Genomic DNA, 21,270 nt, shown 5'->3' with positions numbered 1-21,270 from the left:
CGTGTCCGCCTAGTATATATGCTTATTAGCTGTCCATGGACTTATTACAAGATCCTGATCAGTAAATGAAGAGCGAAACATGCTTACTTCTTTTCTATAACAAGTCCTTTTCTTCTGTGTTTTTATGTACTACAAATGAATTTGGACAGCAACGACTACTCGTTGGCATAGCTGATATCTTAATTCATCACGAGGTTTTGGAAATGGATAGTGGGCTGCAACTTGACATTGGGCTGTCAGGTAAGCTCGGGGAAATAAAAGAAGATTAGGCCCAGCTGCTGAATTAGTGGACTGCCTCTGATAAAAGTGTCGCCTCGTCAGCTCGACTAAAATTTCAGAAATACATAGTACACCACAAAAGTGGTTTTAACCAGAGATTATTACATAGGATCAATGCCAAATCCATGTATATCAGCAAAGATGCGACCATGTTGTACGTAGACAACACATGCCCAGGAAGAGTATAGACCCGGAAAGAGACTACTAAATCATGCATCCTGCAGGGTCATCTTCTTGGGCGCAACAGCTTCAATAGCAGTACCCAGAGGCCAAGCAGCCTCAATATAGTACTCTCCATACTTCACTCTATTAATCAGAGTAATCTCCTTAGTTGGATCCAAACCTGCATAAACCACATTTGGTTTGTTCAATTCATGAACACCTGAATGTTGTCCAACAAGGAAATTTTCTAGATATACATGTAACACATGCATGTTGCACTTACCGAAGCCATCTACGAGCAACGTGTATTGGTAGAGAAGATCCATGCACGCATATGGCAGATCAAAGGCATTAGGATATGCAGCTTTGACTTCTTTGACGCTCAACGAACAAACCTTCTCTGCAGCTACTTTGAATGCCGCGGGGGTGGACTTTGCACTGGGTGCCTCACTCTCGATGAAACCATACTGTGACATGCTCCAAGCAAATCATTGGATTAGGCTTCATAATCCATTTTCAACATATTTTTTTCTTAGATTGAACAAATGAGTTGTGCAATTTTATATGCAGAACAATTGCTAATATAAAATGATACCTGGGTTGCCTTGTCAAAGAAGAAAGATGCAACATAGAGATTGTCCTGGCCAGCTCCACCGCCTCCGTTCCACACGCCGTTAAAGCTGCAGTTCTTAGTTTCACATGGTGCGCTCAAGTTTAGTGCCTTGATTATCTCTTCTCTGCACTTATCATACACTGCGCCTTCAGGTGAGGCTGTTGCATCATATTCCTTCCCATTGTAGGTGTAATTACCTTGATGAATTATAGTGATTTCATGATTGAGCATTGATATGTATGCTAGTTAAAACAACGGATTAATGAACAAGGACAAAGCTGATTATGCATGCCAGCATACCACTAAACCCACGCAATACGCAGCGGCTAAATGGCCCATTCTTTGCCTTCAGGATCTCTACTCGTGAAGCAAAAGTGCCATAGTACAAGTAACTGCAGAGGTGAACGTCAAGGAAGATTTATATGGTTAATTCATGATTTGATAGAGAGAATCTCGTAACAAACTTTCATAATGGTTTAATGATTTTGTACTGAAAATGTATTGAAAAAGGAAGTAATTGCAATGTAAGCAAGTTTTTATTGAAATGTTGATTGATTAACCTGTGAACATAGAGGTTATAATCCTTCCCCTTGAGGTACTCCTTTGTAATGTATGGATCCTTCCCATCAGGCACAGCTGGGGCATTTGCAGCAGCATTTGTAGAAATGGCATAGGCCATTTGCACTGATCCACCCCCCAAATCAATCACACCAACTGTCTTAGAGTAGTCCCCTCCTAACTTTCCTAACAGATAATTCAGAGCAACCTACAACAACATGCCACATTCATCATATATAGTTTGCAAAACTAAGTATAGGAGATACCATCAAGTATGGGATGCACATACCCATAGGTAAGATCCTTCTTGAGTTCCCTCGAGAACAGTGATCCATTTGGGATTGTACTGAAATTTGCTCTTGGTGTGGACAAGATCCTGGACCTGCATTAAGAGACAATTAAGGAAACATACTTTGTATCTACTCCCTCCGTCCCAAATTACTATTCGTTTTAGCTTTTCTAAATACATAATTTTTACTATGTACCTAGACATACATATATCTAAGTTAGCAAAAGCTATGTATATATCTAGAAAAGCCAAAACGAATAGTAATTTGGGACGGAGGGAGTAGATGACTAGATTGCACATAAGACATAGTAATTTGGCTAGTAAGATGGAAATCTACCGCTTCAAGAATCTCCTCTGCTTTCTTATCTCCAATTAATCTTAGACCAGCCGTTGCCTGCAATTTTGACAGAAACACCTCGGTTTGAGATGAAACCAGACCACTTTTTAAGTAGTAGGACGTGTTTAAGATATTTAGCTTTACTCACTGCTAGAGGAGAGGCATGAAAACGTGAATAATTACAGATCTATATGGAGGAGCCATACCGTGACTTTATTTTACTCAAAAACTTATTAGATACTGAAAAAATTACCCCAAGTTTAAGCGGAGTGTATTTCTGAAGGCTGGTAGGGACAATCTTCTTAGCCTGCTCAAGGAGGGGGAGTATGGAGCTTGCAGCTTCTTGAGGTCGCCCAGCATATGAGCTCAGCCCGGGCTTTATCTGGAGCAACAAATTACGAACATGCTTACATATATAGTTGTTTATCAATAATAACCCAGTCGGTAATTTTGCTATACACATAGAAAGGACAGGTGAAAAAATGTTGGGCTCAATTTTTTTTCCATTTATTTTAATTTATGTTGGCAAAGTGTACACCAGCATCCATCCAAATTTGAGGGCCAGCTTTTGAGATAGAGTTGGTCCATATAGGACCCAGTAGGTCACATGCTCGATCAGGGAGCCCGCCATGCATGCATGTACCCACATGCTGACATGCAGCATAAGGTCCCCAACCAATCAGTTGGAAGCTTTTACTGGGCTACTACTACGCGTGCTGATACCAATTCAGCAATTCTCTGATGCATTGTTCGTGGGAAACAAAAAAAACCGATGAATTGTTATTCACTTGTTTGAGCTTATTTTGTTTCTGAAGCTCATCAAGCTGAAGCAGGACTGCAGGAGTAGTAGTAAGTGAGAACGTATATATACCTTGGCGAAGAACTCGATGTCGTCGCCTATCGGGACGAGGTCGAGCTTGCTGTCGAACTTGAAGACGTGCACCCGGCTCCCCGTGCTCCCGGCGTCGAAGATGACGGCGAACCTCGACGCTGCCGCCTTCTCCTCCTCCTCCGCTGCGGCCGACTGCCCAGCGGCGACGCTGCTGCCCTTTCGTCCAAGAAGGACGTTACTACTTGCAGAGGCGGCAGAGGCAAGGTGGAGTAGGAGAAGAAGGGCAGCAAGGCCGGCGAGGCGAGCCATTGCCGCTGCAGCCTGCAGGTGGTCTACTGGTCTCTCACTTCACTCGTGACTACTAAGAACTCTCTGGAGCCGAGGCGTATGGCCTTTTGAAGGTTAGGCATGTAGGAGCTTTGGAAGCTGGTACCAAAGGGTCCAAAAACTAACCAAAAAGTCTAAAAGATATAGGTGCTTTTGCTCAAAAGCTGCTTTTGCTCAAAAGCTGCTTTTGCTCTAGTAGCACATTTCCCCCTGCTTTCAAGTGCTTTTAGGTAAAAAATTAACCACGTGCCACGGGTACCGGTTCGTTTTTCCTCCCCCGTTCTATTTGTCCCCCACGCGCAATCCCACCACCCGCTACCCACCACCCCCGGTCGCCGACCACATCCACTGGTGGTATTATTGGCGCGGGACAGCGACTTCATGTTGCTAGCGGACGCGGTGGCGGCAACGCCACGCGCACGGCGGTGGCGCGGCTACTCCGGCGAAACTGCGGCCAAAACCTGGACAACAACTACCCCTAGAGCATCTATGCGAGCATGCACATCTTTCCCTGTGACTCTCATCCTCAGCACATGGTTCAAACGAGCTCACCCCCATCGGCGGCCATGGCCGTGGCGCGCTCTGGCTAGGGTTGGGCATTTCGGCCACCCTAGCCAGGAACTGCTCCAACGGGCGCACGCGCGAGCATCCATGAACTCTGGCGAACTCATTCTTGCAGCTACCCTTAGCGGAGAGGATCGGGAAAGGGGTTCTCACCTTAGGGTGTTGATGGCGGCAGCGGAATAGGGGAGATATTATGGCAGCACTATGGCTGATTTCGTCGGGCAAGGAGTTGTTGGGGTCGCTTGGGAGGGTGTCACGGCACGATGGTTGAGAGGAATTTGGTGGAGATGGCTTGACGGCAGTGAATTTGGTGGCGAGGTGTGGCGGGCGGTACTGACGGGAAACAGAGGAGCTTGAGAGGACGACGGCGGCGGCGCTATAAATATGTGGAGCTTCATCGTGATCCCTTCTACTAGCTCTTACATGCCTGGTTGCTCTGTCGTTGCTGCTCGACGACGCGTGGCAGCGCTAAGATAATTACTGCGGTGGTCCGGTGGCGAGCAGCGATGCTGCCGCCGTTTCTTACTACCGTAAGTTTGAGCTTCAGTATGCAAAAACATGTCCTATTTCTCAAGTAAAAATTGTGTAAAATAAACACGATTTCTTCAAGCACCAATAAACAAAAGTGTAGACGAAACATATGTTTATAAATGATAGATAAGAACTTTGTTCAAAGGATCCACTGTTTCAGAGATCAAGAGCTCTGAAAATCCAATCATGAACTGAACACTTGAGTTTCAGTTTCAGTTTAGTTATTTAACTGAGATTCTGCCTAAGTCTTAAACAGCTTGAAGTTCAAATTTTGAGCTTCACATATAAAATTTATTTTTTTTCCTTTCTAAAATAGTCATTTACATGCGAATTAGTGAACACATTAATTTGTTACAAGAAATTTGCATATAAACACACCCACAGACCTTTAGAGGCATTACAGAGATTTCTTACACAACCTACAATTTCACAACTGCTCTAACCAAACGGTTTTCTGCTAACACATTATTTTGTTACAAGCAATTTGCATATAAACACACCCACAGACCTTTAGAGGCATTACAGAGATTTCTTACACAGCCTACAATTTCACAGCTGCTCTAACCAAACGGTTTTCTGCTTTTCCCACGGTTACTTTCTCACAGCTGCTTTTCCACAGCTCACAGCAGCTTTTACAAAAGTCACAGCCCAACCAAACACACCCTAAACTACCATACAATATGTCTTTAGAGAAAATTACTCGGTGCTACACGTATTCAAGAGTTAGAGCATATATACTATATAAAAGACAGCATTGTTCTCTGCCAGAGCACCAGAAACAGACGCGAATGTTATTCGATCCGATCGGTATGCACGAACGCGCGATTATTGTTCTCTCTCTCTCTCCTCGTGTACGTTATCGTGTAGCACGGGACTCCATACAGTGGAGGAGCCCCCATAAAAAAGACCTTCAGCTTGGGTTTACTATTGCTTCACTTCACCCGTGTCTGCCGGAGTGGGGCTTTATTGATTGAGAGGCGGCTTTATTTGCAAGCTAGGACCTCAAGTACCATATACAAGATCGATGTGTACGTTTTGGAGGATTAGTGGTAGGTATAGTAGCTGCATCCAGGAGGAGCTTTGGGACAAAAGTTAATTTGGTCGATATGGCCTGTTCTTGGCATTATATTGCACTACTGTAGAACAAAGTAGAATCAGTTGCGCTCTATATAGATCGTAAATTACGTACTGTATATCCACATGCATTGTAGATTCAAAGTATCAGTTAGTTGATTTTTTTTTTATCTCGGGCGGCAGTTACGTGTTGATTGATGCGCAAATCAGGCGAAAAATTACAATCATTGTCTATCATGTTCTTCTATCTCCGAGCACCATGCCCGCACGTGTAAGCCAGACTTGTCCATTTGTGGAATATAAAGTTCAGTGGATATACAACAGAACTCGAAATACTCCTGACCTCTGCCTCCATTGTATACAACTCATGTGATCTCCCAGAAAATGTTATCCTAGACCTCGAGTTGGGCTCCCCGTCACCATGTGAACCCGGAGATATTTCAGGTTTTCCGACCTTCGGTTCTTGTTGGAGTCCACAGTGAATTTCTGGCCCAGCTCTCTATACCCACGAGTTGGGCTCCCCGTCACCATGTGAACCCCGGAGATATTCCAGGTTTTCCGACCTTCGGTTCTTGTTGGAGTCCACGGTGAATTTCTAACCCAGCTCGCTATACCCACGGGCTGTCACTCCACCAGGACTAGGACCACCAGAGCCCACAACAACAAGACATTGGATCTAACTCAGCCCAAAAGACTAACTTGATGGGTGAGAGCTGTCCCATCAATTTGGGATGTGGGACTAAGCCTAACACTTTTTAAGATAAAAGTAGGTTGGTTGCTCCTGCATGTTTCCTCTTCATTCAGTAGGCCAAAGCTGGTCGTGCAGCCTTTCTTTTCTGATTGCATCCAGCCTCGAGGTCTGATTGGAGGAGCTTTGCATGCTAGTGCCCAAGGTTACTGCTAGTACCTAAAGATGCCATATAATACGGTTATGGAGCAAATTAAGCACGCTTTCCTCAAGAGTTAGAGAATGCAAATTAAATTTCAAAAGGGATGGGGGTGTTTGGCGCTCGCGGAGTGACTCCGATCCGATTCCGATCGAGCACGCACGGGACAATCGAATGCGATTGGCGTTATCTCACCTCTCGTGGAGCACGCGACTGGAGGCCCCTTTAATTTTTCTATTCTTCATGAAAAAGATTATTTTATATGACTTTACTAAGCACGCTCGGTTAATAATAAATGAAATAATCTTTGATGGTATCTTCTTGTTCCAAATTATATGTCATTTTAATTTTTTTATATCTATATTTTAAAAGGTTATAATTTAGGACCGAGCAGGTCAAAAATCGGAATCGATACACTGAGCAACGCGGGAGGTGCCAAAAGTAGCCTGTAGGTACGTCAGAAATAGTAATATTAGTTTATATATGTTTGTCATCCAACTGAAATGATGTTCACGTATACCCACTCCATCACTGCACTAGGTTGCATGTGCATTATATAGAATTATATACCAGCATATGTTATGTTCGCATATAATTGACAACTTTGATTTTACTGTTCAAGGTTTGACAATCCGATCCAATGGGCCACCATCCCCAAGGGACACGCCAAATCAGTGCTCGCCTAAGGTACACCGCCTCCTTAGGTGTGTTTTAAATAGGTGTATTTTAATTGCTTCAATGCTCGGGGCTACTTTAATGGAGTGCGTCTTGCGACGCCTTCCATGTGCTTCCCTTCGACCCATAGGATGCCCACCATCCTCTAGCTCGGCAGTCGCCTGCGCCACGCGCACTCAGTTCTACACTTGCTCAAGATACAATTTCTTTCTTCGTTTTTGAGCACTGCGCAGCCTCTCAGTCACTATGATGAAACCGCAACTTCAACTGAGTTAATTATAAGCTTCGTTGCACATCCGTCAAGCTCCTGTTCGACTCCATATTGCTCGGGGTCTTGAGGGATAAGGGTACCCACGAGTCCCCACCGACCAAGATACTGGTCGGCCCTGATAGGTGGATCCGTCTGACCACACCATGCGGGCCAAGGCATGAAGCTACGTGGAGCACAAGTCCGGAGTCCGAGTGAACGATTCTGCCCGGATATCACGGGATATTTGTTGTAAATCGACTTAGATTGCTTTCCATGTAACAACCGGGTAGGATTAGATCCTATCCGATTGTAACCCTAGGTCGTCAACCTATATAAGGCGGTTAGGGACGCCCCCCGAGAGTAACGCACATTAACCCTCGCATCCCATACCAGCAATACAATCCACCAGAACACAGGACGTAGGGTATTACTCTCCGAAGACCCGAAACTGTCTAAACCTTGCACCCCTGTGTTACCATTCGAGTTCTTCGTCTTACGATCCCCCGCCTATAAATCTACCACGTGGGTAACCCCCTGATGGACTGTCGGGCACCAAATCCGATAAAATCTGCACGCTTTTCTTTATACGCAACAAGCCATTGCAGCCGTTGCAATGTCCTCTAGGCTCTATCTAGCTAGTAGCCGGCCACTATCAGTAGCTTGCTTCTTCGCTCTCGTGTCAAAGCTCTGTGGAGCCGGGCGTAGGCCTTTATGATCAACACTAGGTGGGGAGGCGCTTTGTAGACTAGTACACATCAAGTATTGTACAATATTATTTGGAGCAAATTAAGCACGCTGTTCTCAAGAATTGGCTTAGCACGACACAAATTTCAGAAGAGATGTTAGTGAAGAGTTGGTGTGTCTGATTATTTGGCGAAGTATAGCCATGTAAAAAAATATATATGCTGGGTTATTAGGCCGGAGAAGGTGGTGCATCCTAAAGGTTAATCCATGTCTCTCTTTTTCTTTTTCTTTTTTCTTTTTTTGAGAGGACAATCCATGTCTCTTGTCAGTCAGTCAGTGGCTTCACCATCAGACTTCACTTGGCCCATTAGCCTAAGCCTCTACTTGCAAGACGAACTTGGGCCCTTTATATGTTAAAGACATTTGGGCCTGTGGTGGCCTACAATTGATTTGGTAGGCTGGACCGCCCATCGCTCTCCGAAGCAGACAGCAGCCCACCAACTGATTTCTCGCCCCCGCTTGAGTCACTCACAGCAGCATGGACAGGCAGGCGTCAGGGCTTCAATCTGTGATCGCCACGATTCCATGCCATGCCATGCCTGCCAATGCTCCCATCCATCAAATGATTTCCCAATCCCAGTTCAGTTCCTTTCCACACGGCACCATGCTCCCAAATTCCTCAAGTTCCAGGCTCTCTGTCTCTTTTTCCTGCTCAAGCTCAGCGGTCACACTCGCGGAGTATTCAGGCGTCGTACCACGAGTTTGGAATAGATGCCTGAATGCATGCTACCAATAATCGGATTACTTAATTCCAGCATTTCCTGCTCAATATTCTCTTTGCAGTATATGCTAGTATGCCTAAAGTGGCAGGTTACATGTTATCTGCACCAGAAAGGGGCAGGGCAGCTGTTTTGTGGTATGATCAGCTTGACCCTTTTTTAAGAGAAAGCAGGTTGGTAGGCCAAAGCTGGCCATGCAGCCTTTCTTTTCTGATTGCATCCAGCCTAACCTTCCTGTTTCCACGCAATTATCATGACACACATCCCATCGACCCGCTGGACGAAATGACGGAACAGATGTGCTATCCAATCATGTTCACAACTTCATCACAATCGTAAATGTTTAACAACAAATTTAGCGGCAATACCAGATGCACACCTACATGGCTGAAGAAGTTAACTGTTCATTCAACAAATATAATCAAATATCGCTAATTATTTCAGTCCTTGAACTGAAATCACCGTATCCTTTTTGTATGATTGCTTCCTATTTTGCAGTACCGACAATAAAAGCAGCTTATTGCAGAGAGCAGATAACTTGTGTAGCCTGTGCAATACCGGCCAGCAAACCTGATAGCGACAGTAGGTCCAGAAATACCCTGGCATCTAATATCAATCATTAGCTAAGTTACTATTAAACAGGAACAAGGGCAGCTTAATCATAACTTCTCATGCATGATATGATTAGCCTCCAGTCCACACTGCTTTGGCAACGAGAACACATTGTGGAGGTCACATCCTGCTTAGCTATATTAGGATAAGAATGTCCTGGTCTAAGCTGGCTTAAATGAATGAGTAAGCACCAACTAGTGCAGTCTGCAGAATGATTATTATCAGCATCATGTTGAGACAAAGATTGCCTGGGGACTCCCATCACTTTTTTGCAGCTTAAATTTTGAAATAGTAATTGGGTGGCAGTAGACCTGAGCAAAATAGGTCCGCCTCAGCCCGGTCCGACGGTCTGGCCCAAGCCCGGTGGTCCAAGCCCGGCAGGCTAAGCCTGGCCTGACACTCATTTAGGGCTGTCGTGTCGTTAATTTTCACGACCCCGGAAAAAATGGGCGGGCTCAAGTCCGACCTGAATAATAAAATGAATTAAATTTACACAAGAAAATGATGGACAGCCCAGCCCGAGCTCAGCTCGAATTAGGCTTGGCCCGATAGAGTTAATGGACGGGCTTGGGCGGAGATTTTAGGTCCGAAAGAAACCAACCTTTTTGCTAACCCGACCCGAGATTTGCTCAGGTCTAGGTGGTAGCATCTTGACTACTGGACTCCCTTTTTAAGCATCTCAAAAGTTTGTCCCCCTGTTTCTTAAAAAAACATCTGAATAATTAACTATGAATAATGAGGACAGATCGTTGAGCAGTCGCCCTGCAGGGCCCAACAGAATAAAGTGGTAGAAGTATAGCATGGATAATAGTATATAGAGGCCAGATTCTGAACATTTTTTATCAGTTTATAAAATAAAGCTACATGTAACTGGAACCCAAATAATCTTAGGTACATTAGAAGCAATCAGGGAGCCTTATCTGACATATTTTACTAATTTATATAATGCCCACTTTGGTCGTTTTTTATACTTTGCCAGCTGTTCTGGACAGAATAGAATCACACGAAATATTTTATTGTTCATGGAAATGTCAGTGTCGAACCTTGAGGGTAAGCAAATAGGGTTACCACACCAACAATATCCAAAGAGAAAACAGTAATCCTTCTGAACGATTGTGGCAAGAAGTTGGTTGAAAAGAACAACTGATAGTAGAATTCACCCAGTTGGCAAACCGCGAGACCGAGACATGTTGATTACTGACACTAAGCACTCTTTTGTAGATATTGTTCTTTCTTGCAGATAATCCTGAGGGACGTTACAATCTCCAGTTGAGGGTTAGGCAACGTTGTTGCTGGTGGCCGGGCAGCGTCAGACATTGTAATTAACCCAAATCAAGCAGGCGCAAGTGATCTTTGGACCATTAACTTTGTCACTCAACCACTAGCATGTAGGAGAAGAACTGTTTGGTGCCCCAAACAGAATCAATGAACACTCACTGATAAAAAAAAAATGCTGAGAGTAGTTATTTGACCGGATATTCAGGTTCAGAGAGGTTTTTCCAACATTGAATTATCTGTTTTCGGAGACCTTTGCAACGAGTTATTGTTAGGGCCTGTTTGGCAACCATGTGTTAAAGTTTAACACCTGTCACATCGGATGTTTGGATGCTAATTAGGAGTATTAAACATAGGCTAATTACAAAACTAATTGCACAGATGGAGTGTAATTCACGAGACGAATCTATTAAGCCTAATTAGTCCATGATTTGACAATGTGGTGCTACAGTAACCAATTGCTAATGATGGATTAATTAGGCTTAATAGATTCGTCTCGCGAATTAGCACAGGGTTCTGCAATTAGTTTTATAATTAGCTCATGTTTAGTTCTCCTAATTAGCATCCGAACATCTGATGTGACACTGTTAAAGTTTAACAACTCGTATCCAAACACCCTAAGGAGCAATTATTGGGGTTTTACAGTACGGATCATTCTTTATGATGGCAAAAACTTAAAGCATTGGATATCGACTGAAAGAAAAGGCGCTGCATCGTATCTGCGGCTGCTCCTCAACAGAACAGGAGGAACCAACAACTCCTGTCTTCCATGCCACTGCCTTGCGGGCCCGAGGCCGGTGTCAGCAGTTGACAAGTCGGATCGGGCGGGTCCACCAACTGGGGCCATATTGTGCACTGCAATGCATGCAGGAGTAGGCGAGACCCCAGCCAGGGCCGAGTGACTGCTGCCATGTGAGCGGGGATCCATTGACCCAAGCACACGCGCACGGACAGTACACTCACGTACGTAGAGCTTGAGCCTGGAGTCCCACCTGTCAGTGATGTTAGTCGGATTAAAGTTGGTACCTTGCGACCAACCATGCATGTGAGGTAGACTGACATGCCGTGTACCCGCATTCCCACGCGCTACGATGAAAGGACCAGAATAGAGCAGAGCCTGCTGCCGAGGGCCACCACAACTTTTCTTATACAGTAAAAGTTAGTTAATACATGGGATGAAAATGGATGCTTAAATAGGTTTAAGGGCACTCCCAATGACAGAAACCAACCTAGTTTTCATGGTTCAGGATATTGTATCAAGAAATCATCCTTCACAATGCAACATTTTTTATCCAGAGTCTAAACAAAAATCCAACTAATCATTCTCCCTTCTAGTACCAGATCCTCTGTGCATCATGTAAAGGAGCTCGAGTGATGGGTAGCAGCGGTGCAAGCGCAAAGGATCCGGGAGTAAGTAAGAAGAAACTACTTGGGTCTCCCCAATGCAGATTCGCTGATTTCTTGGCCCATCGGTACGCGTGAGGACTTGGTTTCCTCTCTAAGAAATGGTTTCTCTCTCTGTTCATAATAAATCTACTGCAACATCAGCAAATTGCTTAGTTGGCATGATAATTAAGAGGGATAAAAACTATCATCAATGTCCCATTGGGACTGCCCTAACAACTTATTAGCACGCATCAAGCCTCCCTATGCATTATATATTAGGAGCTCAACAATGTTACACACTCCATTCCGAATTATAGTTCGTTTTGATATTTTTAGATTTATAGATATTATAATGTACCAGATATAGAGTATATTTAAGTACATAATAAAATTTATGAATCTAATAAAATCAAAACGATGTATAATTTGTGACGGATGGAGTAGAATGCTAGCTGTTTCTGTTTCTTTCTTTGTTTGTTTCTTTCTTCCAAAAGAGCTTCAAATTAAAGTCGCACAACGCTCCTCCGATCCACCTTTTGGCACAGAACACGCAGCCGTTCCATGTCGTGTCTCGAGACGGAGTGGAGGCACGAGCGGCTCAACCACCCCCAGGCCACGGCCAGGTCTCTCGCTCGATCGCCCGCGTGTGCATGCGGACGCGCGTTTCCGGTGCACCGCGATCGATGGCACAGTGACGCACGCACATCGGAGCTGTTTGCATGCCAAAACGATGCAGCATCTCGATCACCTCTTGTTATCCATCCTCCACCATTTTACTGCAACTTGCTTTATTGTTGATCTCAGTGACACTAACAATTGTTTCAAATTTTTAACTACCCTAGCTAGTTAATAGTAGTTACCAATATACAAAGTTTTGACAGTATACACATATAACCTGCATTATTTGAATTTTTTATAAGAGTACGGCTCCAATGACACCTGAATTGGGAAGCATAATTAATCACCTAAGTTTGCCAACCTCGGATAAAAAAAATTGTCACATGTCATGTTTATATACTAAAAATTAAAAGAAAATGTACTAAAAAATATATGTATATGTATACTTATTCGATATAAAAGAATTTGTCCACTCATACAAGCTTATTAGGTGCAAACAAAGCAGACACCATCAGTGTGCTTGTGGGAAGGTCATAAGGAACCATTATTGGAGGCTAGTTCATGGCTGGATTTGATGGTACGATAGATGCAGTGAGATTAGGACCACGATGCCAAGCAACCAAAAAACGTACTCGATCGATCGATTCGGTCGATGGGTGTTTGGATTCATGTACTGCACGAGGCTAGGTGGAATTAAAACTGAAGGCAAGCTAGCAATGCATAGTGCGGGGCCAAATGTTGTATGGTTGTATCCTTGGTAGACAGGTAGTAGTCCCTCACCCACAAGCTCTCCTTTTTCCCCTGACTGCAGTGATGCATGCAGCCGTTTCTTGTCGCGTTTGGAAACGGGAGTTTTGGCACGCAGCGACAACTCACGCAAACAGCTAGCAACAACATGCATGCGTACGTGCGCCGTTGCTAGTGCACCCTGTAATTTGTAATCATCATCATCTGAGGGAGTTTTTGAAGTAAACGCTGTGCAGTGTGACGCATACGAGTGCTGTTTCCTGTGAGCTCAGCCGCCTATGCCTATGCATCGACGTGCTGCGCTGGTGCTGCAGCATAGTACACGAGCAAAGGGACCAAAACATGGACGCCGATCGAGGCATGAAGGTAAGTTAAGGACAAATCAGTTTTGTTTCTTGCAAGGCAACCCGGGACTGCAAGCAAAGCTCCTACCAGCCACCAGTGACCTCGCTGCTTGTTGCTCAATGCAATTTTTTGTTACTAGCTTGCTTTTTCCCTGATTAAAACTCCTGCTTAATTGCTTTAGTTCTAATTAGTGATACTAATGGAAGTTCCAGGTTTAACAAAGGCCTCGTTGTGTATGCAACCAAGTATGTAACAGTATGATGATTAAATAAAGCGATGCCTCAAGAGATCAGGCAAGCATGCACACAAGTACACGACACAAACGAAACAAGTGTAGCATACGAGTTTGCAACAATATAATTCGAGATGATGGCTGGGGAGAAAGAGGACTCGATGCCGTAATATACTACTATCACTTCAGTTTTGATGATTGGAGCAGAGAAAATGATGTAGCAGTAGAGCAAAGATGGCATGCATGCTTGTTTCGCGCAAAGGCAGAGAAGATAGGACGGTAAACTGCTCGAGTCCTCGTAGCACGGAAATTTGATTAATATCAAATTAGATTATGCACCTATTAGCACCAAAACTTGAACCTCTAGTGATCATTCAAGCCAAGTTCGTAATCAAGCATCTCTTGGCCCTTTGAGTACTTTGACTCAAAGAGCTTCTAAAATAAGATATACAATTTTGAACATATAGCCGAGTCTTAAAAAAAAACTAATACATGAAAAGCCCTCGCATGTGTTGTTTGCAGTATGAGTACTAGCGCAACCTAAATTCATGAAGCATAGCACCTATGTCTTTTCTACATTGGATTCTAATTTGTAAAAAAATTGGCCAACCATCCTAATTATTGAGGTGTTCATCGGATACCGCATCTATTCGCATGAGGGGGCTGTAAAACTGCTCAAGTAAAGACATATACGCCAACAAATAGTAACGCACAAAAAGACCGTTCAAAGTGAAACTGCATACGCCAACTACAGCTACCGTTAGGTAATCATGACTATTAAACATGGGAAAAAAATTGAAAGCACCGCTCCTCGAGTTCTCCGTCGAATATCGATGGTTCAAATTTTGAACTCCTTACGCGGAGTGGTTTTACTTATAGATTGAGCAATACTAATACTACTCTACTTATTTACATCTGAAAGATTGATAACACAAAAAATGAATAAAATCAAACTAGGTATGCAACTATTAACACTCGAATTTGAATGTCGCGTCATCTTACAATCCAAATTTCAAATCAAAGTATAGTATCCCTGGGGTATTTTTTTTTCTTTGAAAATATTATCTCTTGGGTCCTTGACTCCTTGTCACGCAAGCAAAACAACCGCTCAATTCAAACTCCCCACCAAAAATTTCCCCGAAACATTGATGGAGGGAAACCGAAGGGGCCAGTTTGGGTGTGCACCGTCTCCAACCCAACCACAACCAGCCTATTTAATTCACTGTGCTGCTGTGCTAGCTTTTTACAACCGTGCCCCCACATCCCGCTCCCCTCCCCTCCCTGTTTTCACCTTCGCTGCTTTTCACCTCCCGTCCGTCTCCATCGATCTCCCCCCTTCAAGAAGCGGAAGAACCGCCGCGCTGCTCCTGCTCCCCGCGGCGGACGCCATGGACGCCTGGGAGGCCACTAAGGTGGTGTTCGACCGGGTGCGCGCGCTAGACCCCGACAACGCCTCCAAGATCATGGGCCTGTTCCTCATCCAGGACAACAGCGACAAGGAGCTCATCCGCCTCGCCTTCGGCCCCGACCACCTCCTCCACGCCTTCGTCGCCACCGCCCGCGCCGAGCTCGCCGCCAAGCCCGCGTCCCCGCCGTCGCCCGTGCTTGGCTCGCCCTGGGGCGGCGTCCCGAGCCCCGGGGGAGGTGACCATCAGTCGCCGTTCGCCGCCGACCAGGTGGGCTCCGACAGCGGCGACGCGTTCTACCCCGAGGGCGAGTACGACTGCTGGTCGCCGGCGAGCGGCGGTCACCGCCGGAGCTTCTCGCTGAGCGACGCCGAGGTGGGCGCGTGGAGGCCGTGCATGTACTTCGCGCGCGGCTACTGCAAGAACGGCTCCTCCTGCAGGTTCCTGCACGGCCTGCCCGAGGACGACGCGGCGGTGGCGGCGGAGCGGGAGATGGCGGTCATGCGCGCCAAGGCCTTGGCCGCCGCGCGGTCGCAGCAGCTCACGGCGTCCGCGTTCCCCTTCTCGCCGTCGCCGCCCAAAGGCGTCAGCCTCAACTTCCTGCTCCAGCAGCAGCAGCAGCACGAGCACCAAAGGTGCCATTTTTACCTGCAAAGATTGCATTTTGGTTTGGGTCTTGTGCCCACCTTTCCTGATTTGGCGTTGCTGTTTCAGAGCGGCGGCGGCGGGCATTCTGCTCGGCGGCGAGGACATGCACAGGTTCCCGGTGCGGTCGCCTCGGATGGACCGCGGCGAGCTCATCGGCAGCCCCGCGGCGCGGCAGATCTACCTGACCTTCCCGGCCGACTCCACCTTCAGCGAGGAGGACGTGTCCAACTACTTCAGGTACCAAGCACGCCGCCATTATTATAGCTTCTGTTTTGTTTGGATTGTCACCAATAATGAACGAAATCGATTGCCTTTGATTTCGATCGAGCAGCATGTACGGACCGGTGCAGGACGTGCGCATCCCCTACCAGCAGAAGCGCATGTTCGGCTTCGTCACCTTCGTCTACGCGGAGACGGTGAAGATCATCCTCAACAAGGGCAACCCGCATTTCGTGTGCAACGCGCGCGTGCTCGTCAAGCCATACAAGGAGAAGGGAAAGGTCCCAGACAGGTTCAGGTCCGTCCGTCCCAATCCATCCTACATTGCACGTTGCTTGGCGGTTTCTGTTCCTCTAAAGCAACTTTTCTTTTGCTTTGTTTTTTTGTTTGATTGCAGGAAGCTGCAGCACGCGCACCACGGCGACTTCGTTGGCTGCACCTCGCCCACTGGATTGCTCGATTCCAGGGACCCTTTCGATCTGCAGCAGCCGCAGATTGGTGAGTAGTAACCGTTCTCATTTTCTGCATGCATGTGTCATTTCTGTTGCAGATTGCAGGTGTTTTGACTTGTTGATCTTGCAATTGCTAGGACCAAGGATGATGTACGGGAACATTGCTAACCATGAGGCGTTTCTGAGGAGGAAGCTGGAAGAGCAGCAGCAGGCGGCCGAGCTGCAGCAAGCCATTGAGCTCGAGGGACGCCGGTTCGTGAGGCTGCAACTCCTTGACCTCAAGAGCAGGGGTCACCATCTCGGCTCCCCCGTGCCTCTGGGACAAGCTGATGGCAAAGGCAGCATCAATGGGAATGGCAATGCCGTCCATATGGAGGATGTCACCATCCAAGGTCTACTTCTTGACCCTGACAAGTTCTTGGCTCTCTTGCATTGGTGAGGTGCTTGCAGGTTTAGAGGTCGTGACTTTGAATCCATGATTGTAGATAGCAAGATGAACAGTACAATTCTTGCAATGAGTGCGCCTGCAGCTGCTGCTGTCTCTGCAACTGATGCAGAAGGCAGGCACGAGGAGCAGCAGGAAGAGGATGGTGATGCCAGTCCCAAGCAGGTGGTCAACCCTGGGGAAGAGAAGAGGGAATCTGGTCCTGTGACAGCAACACCCAATGTTGCTTGCGCATTCCAAGAAAGGTAAGATTGTTGTTGTGGAGTTAAATATTTACCAAATGGGTACGCTAGTTGGTATTTCTTTTAGGGGAAAGGAATGGAGAAAAGGCAGCATAGAGAAACAAAGCTGGCCTGCTTAATTTTTCCTTTCTTTGGGCATGTTTGGCTGGTTGATAAATGTAAACGTAGCCATGCCACACTTTTGCCATCTGTCATTGCTCTAAATTTGCCACTGCTAACAAATTGTTGGAAACTTATCCGTGGTTATAGTTTAGCAAAGATTTGGCAATATGTGATAGTTGAATGAAAATGTTTTTTTTTGTCTATGATCTATTTATTCTCTGGCCTAAAGCTAACACTCCTCTAAAAGGAATTGACGAATTGTTAATGGAGGTGAGGTATATAGGCTGTTAGGGTGGCTGATGATTTGTTCTCTTGATTGGAAGTAACAAAAGGGGAAAAGAAAAGCCATAGTAAAGGGTAGGGGAAAGGAGAAACGAAACTAATGGCTATTTTTAAGCCGTATCTTGTTGTAACTTGTTCCCTTTCTTTGGGTTTGGTCTTGATCTTTCCAGGATTGATATGTTCCTTGTTTGTTTGAATTGTAGTGGCGTGGTGGAGCACATTTTGCCTGAGAGCCCCTTTGCATCACCCACCAAGGCCTTCACTGATACTTCTACGACAGGTCAAAATGGTAACATCAGCAACAGCAACCCTCATCATGTGGCTTCATCCCTCTTCCCACCTACATCCACCCTTGAGCTGCCCCCATACAACTCCTGCTTCTTTCAGGTGCCCAGGTAAATATTCAGTAATTTAATCTTTCATACTCTTGTTCATACTGTTCGTAAGTTTTGGCTTGTCCATAACTGTTTGAGTAAAGCATAATCTTTTGTAATACCCTTGTCCCTTTCTATTTGTAGTTTCGGTTTGTGTAACCTAAAATATTTCATTGTGGTCGAATTAGTTGAACCTTGGTAGTCTAGATAGGTTGGGCGAACCTATTAGCTCTTCAAACATAGTGCTATGAGTTAGCACCCATACGAATTAATAGAGGTGCTATGCATACATGGACTCAACCTCATCGGTCATGGGTAGGGTTGGGAAAAAATCGGATTTTATACATGGGTGTTTCTTAGAAGTTATAGGTTAACAGCAGGATGTTTTCTTATTGCTATTTATGTGATAAGAAAGATTGTTTTACCTCTGTTTTTCTTCAGGTTTGCTCCTGGGCATGAAGCCATTGGCCTGTGAATACAGAGCAAAAGGGGTCCCCTTTCCTCTAATCTGGGAGTAAGTATCAACTGCCCTGTCTTTCTTTATGAGAGTGCTGTAACAATCAGCTGCTCAATCATGATGCATATAAAATTAGCCTCCCCCTCCTGATAGTCCTGTCATTGTTTATTGATGTGCTGCCTGCAGGGACTATCATGACCCCATCAAGTGGAGGAAAGGGTAGAAGAAAGCTTTAACAAATAATAGGTGTATCGTCAGGGAGGGAACAGCAACAGCAACAGCAACAAAGAAACAAGTCTAGGTTGTTTTAGCTCTAGGTCTAAGTATATGATAGTAGCCCTATAAATAATAGTCGTTTAGTAGCTCCTGCCGGTATCAAGAACAAAGATCAAAGGTCCATCCGGTATGCTCGTTTGTAGTATGGATCTCAGAATGATACAGGTCATTAAACCGTAGATGGTGTAGTAGTCCTGGCAGCCAGTTGCAGTGAAGTGACATGGCTGCATACAGACATCCAAAGAAAACAGAGGCTAGACTGCTAGAGAGGTAGAGGAGTGGACAAAAGCCAGACGGTCATGGTGCTGCAGCTGCACAACAGCACAAGGAAAAGTGACGCGACGAGAGGGGGTACTGCTGGGACCGGAGCACTCACATGAGCAATTCAGCAGGGACCCCTCATCTGTGTCCTATTTTGCCCATTGCTGTTGTCATGTATGCTTGCAGTTGCAGCACTCCTTGGGTCTGTGCATCCACCTTTTGCTCTTCTTTTCATCCTTGTAGTAGAACAGCAGGAGGGGTAGCAGACAAAGAAATGGAAAAGTAATTATCAGCCAATATTTCATCTCTGTCATGTTTCGATAATGTGGTTTTATTATATGGTGAAGGGCTTATGTTTGCTTTAGATTTTCCTGCACATAACAACTGCTTGTTCTGATTCTAAAGCTCATTTGGAATGCATTCTGCAGCATTTGATCGACAGGTGGCAGAGAATGTAATGCCCATTTGGAATACAAGAATTTTCAATTTTGGTGATAATAGTTAAATTGTTTGTGGAGGTTTGGTCCGGTTTGCCGATTTTCTGGGCAACCGAAAGGTGCATGAGAGCGAGGAGAATCTGATGCAGTGTGAGATTGACGTGGCTGTGAGTGAATGGAGGGAGACCTGATGGGGAAAGGGGGAACAGCACACTCACCTTTCGGTATATGGGATGGGATGCCCAACTTGCTTGAGCTTGGTGCATGCAGAATGAACTTGTCTCATGGCTGGCGATGCAAACGGGTTGTCTCGTGCTCACGCTTGTTGGCACCATGCATTGGATTGGATGATCTGCGTCGTTTGCAACTCTGCATGCATGGTCTCGCCATCGCCATCAGAAAGAGCAACAGTGCAGCTGATGTCTTGCTCGTGTCTTCTTAGCTGTATGAACATGATATAGGAAAGCTAGGGTAGAGAATTGGTCGTTACTTGCTCCTAACCACCGGGCATGAGATGAATGCAGGCAAAGCCATTCACAGATCAAAGTGATTGATGCTGGGACTGCGTTTCCGGGGCCACGAAATTAAGCAACGCTGGAGGCTTGGGCTTTGCCCCCGTACCTCTGTTTGCTGAACGAGTGGGCTGGGTCCTCCACATTGAAGTCACTGCTAGCAGTAACAACTTCTTCGATCGTTGTATAATAGGTTAATAGGATATATGCCATTACAATTTTCGCGTCTAGGAGATATGTTATTACTATTCGCCTATTCGTAATCGTGCCATTACAATTCGTTCTTTATCTTATATTCGGCTATTCATAACCGTACCATTACAATTCGTTCATAATCGTACCATTACAATTCGTTCTTTGTCTTATATTCGCCTATTCGTAACTGTATCATCACAATTCGTTCTTTATCTTATATATGCTATTACTTACCCCCTTCGTTTCTCAAAACATTCGGACCAAATTGCCCCTGTCTTCTTCCTCTTCCCCTCCTCTTTCCTTTCTTCCCCAATCCCCAGTCTTCTTCCGACGGAGGCTGCAACCACCGCCACCAAATCTGCCGAGCTCCGCCCCTGCCTCGCGAGTGCACCGCCGCGGGCCAACATGCGGCACATGATGGCCACCTCCCGCTGCACGTCCACCGCGTGCGCCGCCCTGTCCTGCCCCGGCGACGCGCCGGCATTCCCCGTGGCGGGGGCGGCCGAGCTCCCGACCCTGCGCGTACCGGCGCACGAACTCGGCGGCGGTGGTGCGGACCACGGCGGGCGCGGCGGCGTCGGCGTCCTTGCGCGGGGACGGGGACGGGGACGGGGAGGCGGTGCTGGCACCGTCGCTACTGGAGCGGTCGTCGCGGTCGCGCTCTGTGACGGGGAGCACGAAGGAGATGCGGCTGCGGAGCTTGGATTTGGTGGCTGCTCCGGTGGGAAAAAAGGAGAGATGAAGGTGAGAGAAGGGGCAAGGAAGAAGACAATGGGCAAGCGAAAATTGTAATGACATATATCTAATTAACCCTTTATAATCATCGAAGCAAATTTCGAGGTACTCCTTGTGTCCACTACGAGATATAAGCTTTTTTTATTTCTTTTTGATGAACCCTACGCTGAA

The 21,270-nt window shown here is 45.9% G+C and overlaps 2 protein-coding genes across 2 annotated transcripts; one reads left to right on the top strand and one right to left on the bottom strand.

Moving 5' to 3' along the window:
• Window positions 1-298: 298 nt before the first annotated feature.
• LOC117865831 (probable apyrase 3) lies at window positions 299-3,475 on the bottom strand. Its single transcript, XM_034750070.2, has 9 exons — window positions 3,110-3,475; window positions 2,492-2,620; window positions 2,239-2,295; window positions 1,902-1,994; window positions 1,615-1,820; window positions 1,355-1,446; window positions 1,037-1,251; window positions 725-908; window positions 299-622 (listed from the first exon to the last, which is right to left on the bottom strand). Exons 1-9 carry the CDS (start codon window positions 3,377-3,379, stop codon window positions 489-491), a joined length of 1,380 nt encoding a protein of 459 aa, XP_034605961.1. The 5' UTR covers window positions 3,380-3,475; the 3' UTR covers window positions 299-488.
• Window positions 3,476-15,290: 11,815 nt separating this feature from the next.
• Window positions 15,291-19,528, top strand: LOC117864985 (zinc finger CCCH domain-containing protein 53). The gene is made up of 9 exons (XM_034749049.2): window positions 15,291-16,097; window positions 16,177-16,347; window positions 16,442-16,627; window positions 16,727-16,827; window positions 16,919-17,173; window positions 17,267-17,471; window positions 18,056-18,247; window positions 18,668-18,740; window positions 18,870-19,528. Exons 1-8 carry the CDS (start codon window positions 15,445-15,447, stop codon window positions 18,699-18,701), a joined length of 1,797 nt encoding a protein of 598 aa, XP_034604940.1. The 5' UTR covers window positions 15,291-15,444; the 3' UTR covers window positions 18,702-18,740; window positions 18,870-19,528.
• Window positions 19,529-21,270: the final 1,742 nt, after the last annotated feature.

The sequence above is a fragment of the Setaria viridis genome, chromosome 7, assembly GCF_005286985.2.
Source record: "Setaria viridis chromosome 7, Setaria_viridis_v4.0, whole genome shotgun sequence".
NCBI classification, from domain to species: domain Eukaryota; kingdom Viridiplantae; phylum Streptophyta; class Magnoliopsida; order Poales; family Poaceae; genus Setaria; species Setaria viridis.
The sequence above is the reverse complement of the archived record's forward strand: the minus strand, read 5'-3'. Positions and strand labels throughout refer to the sequence as shown.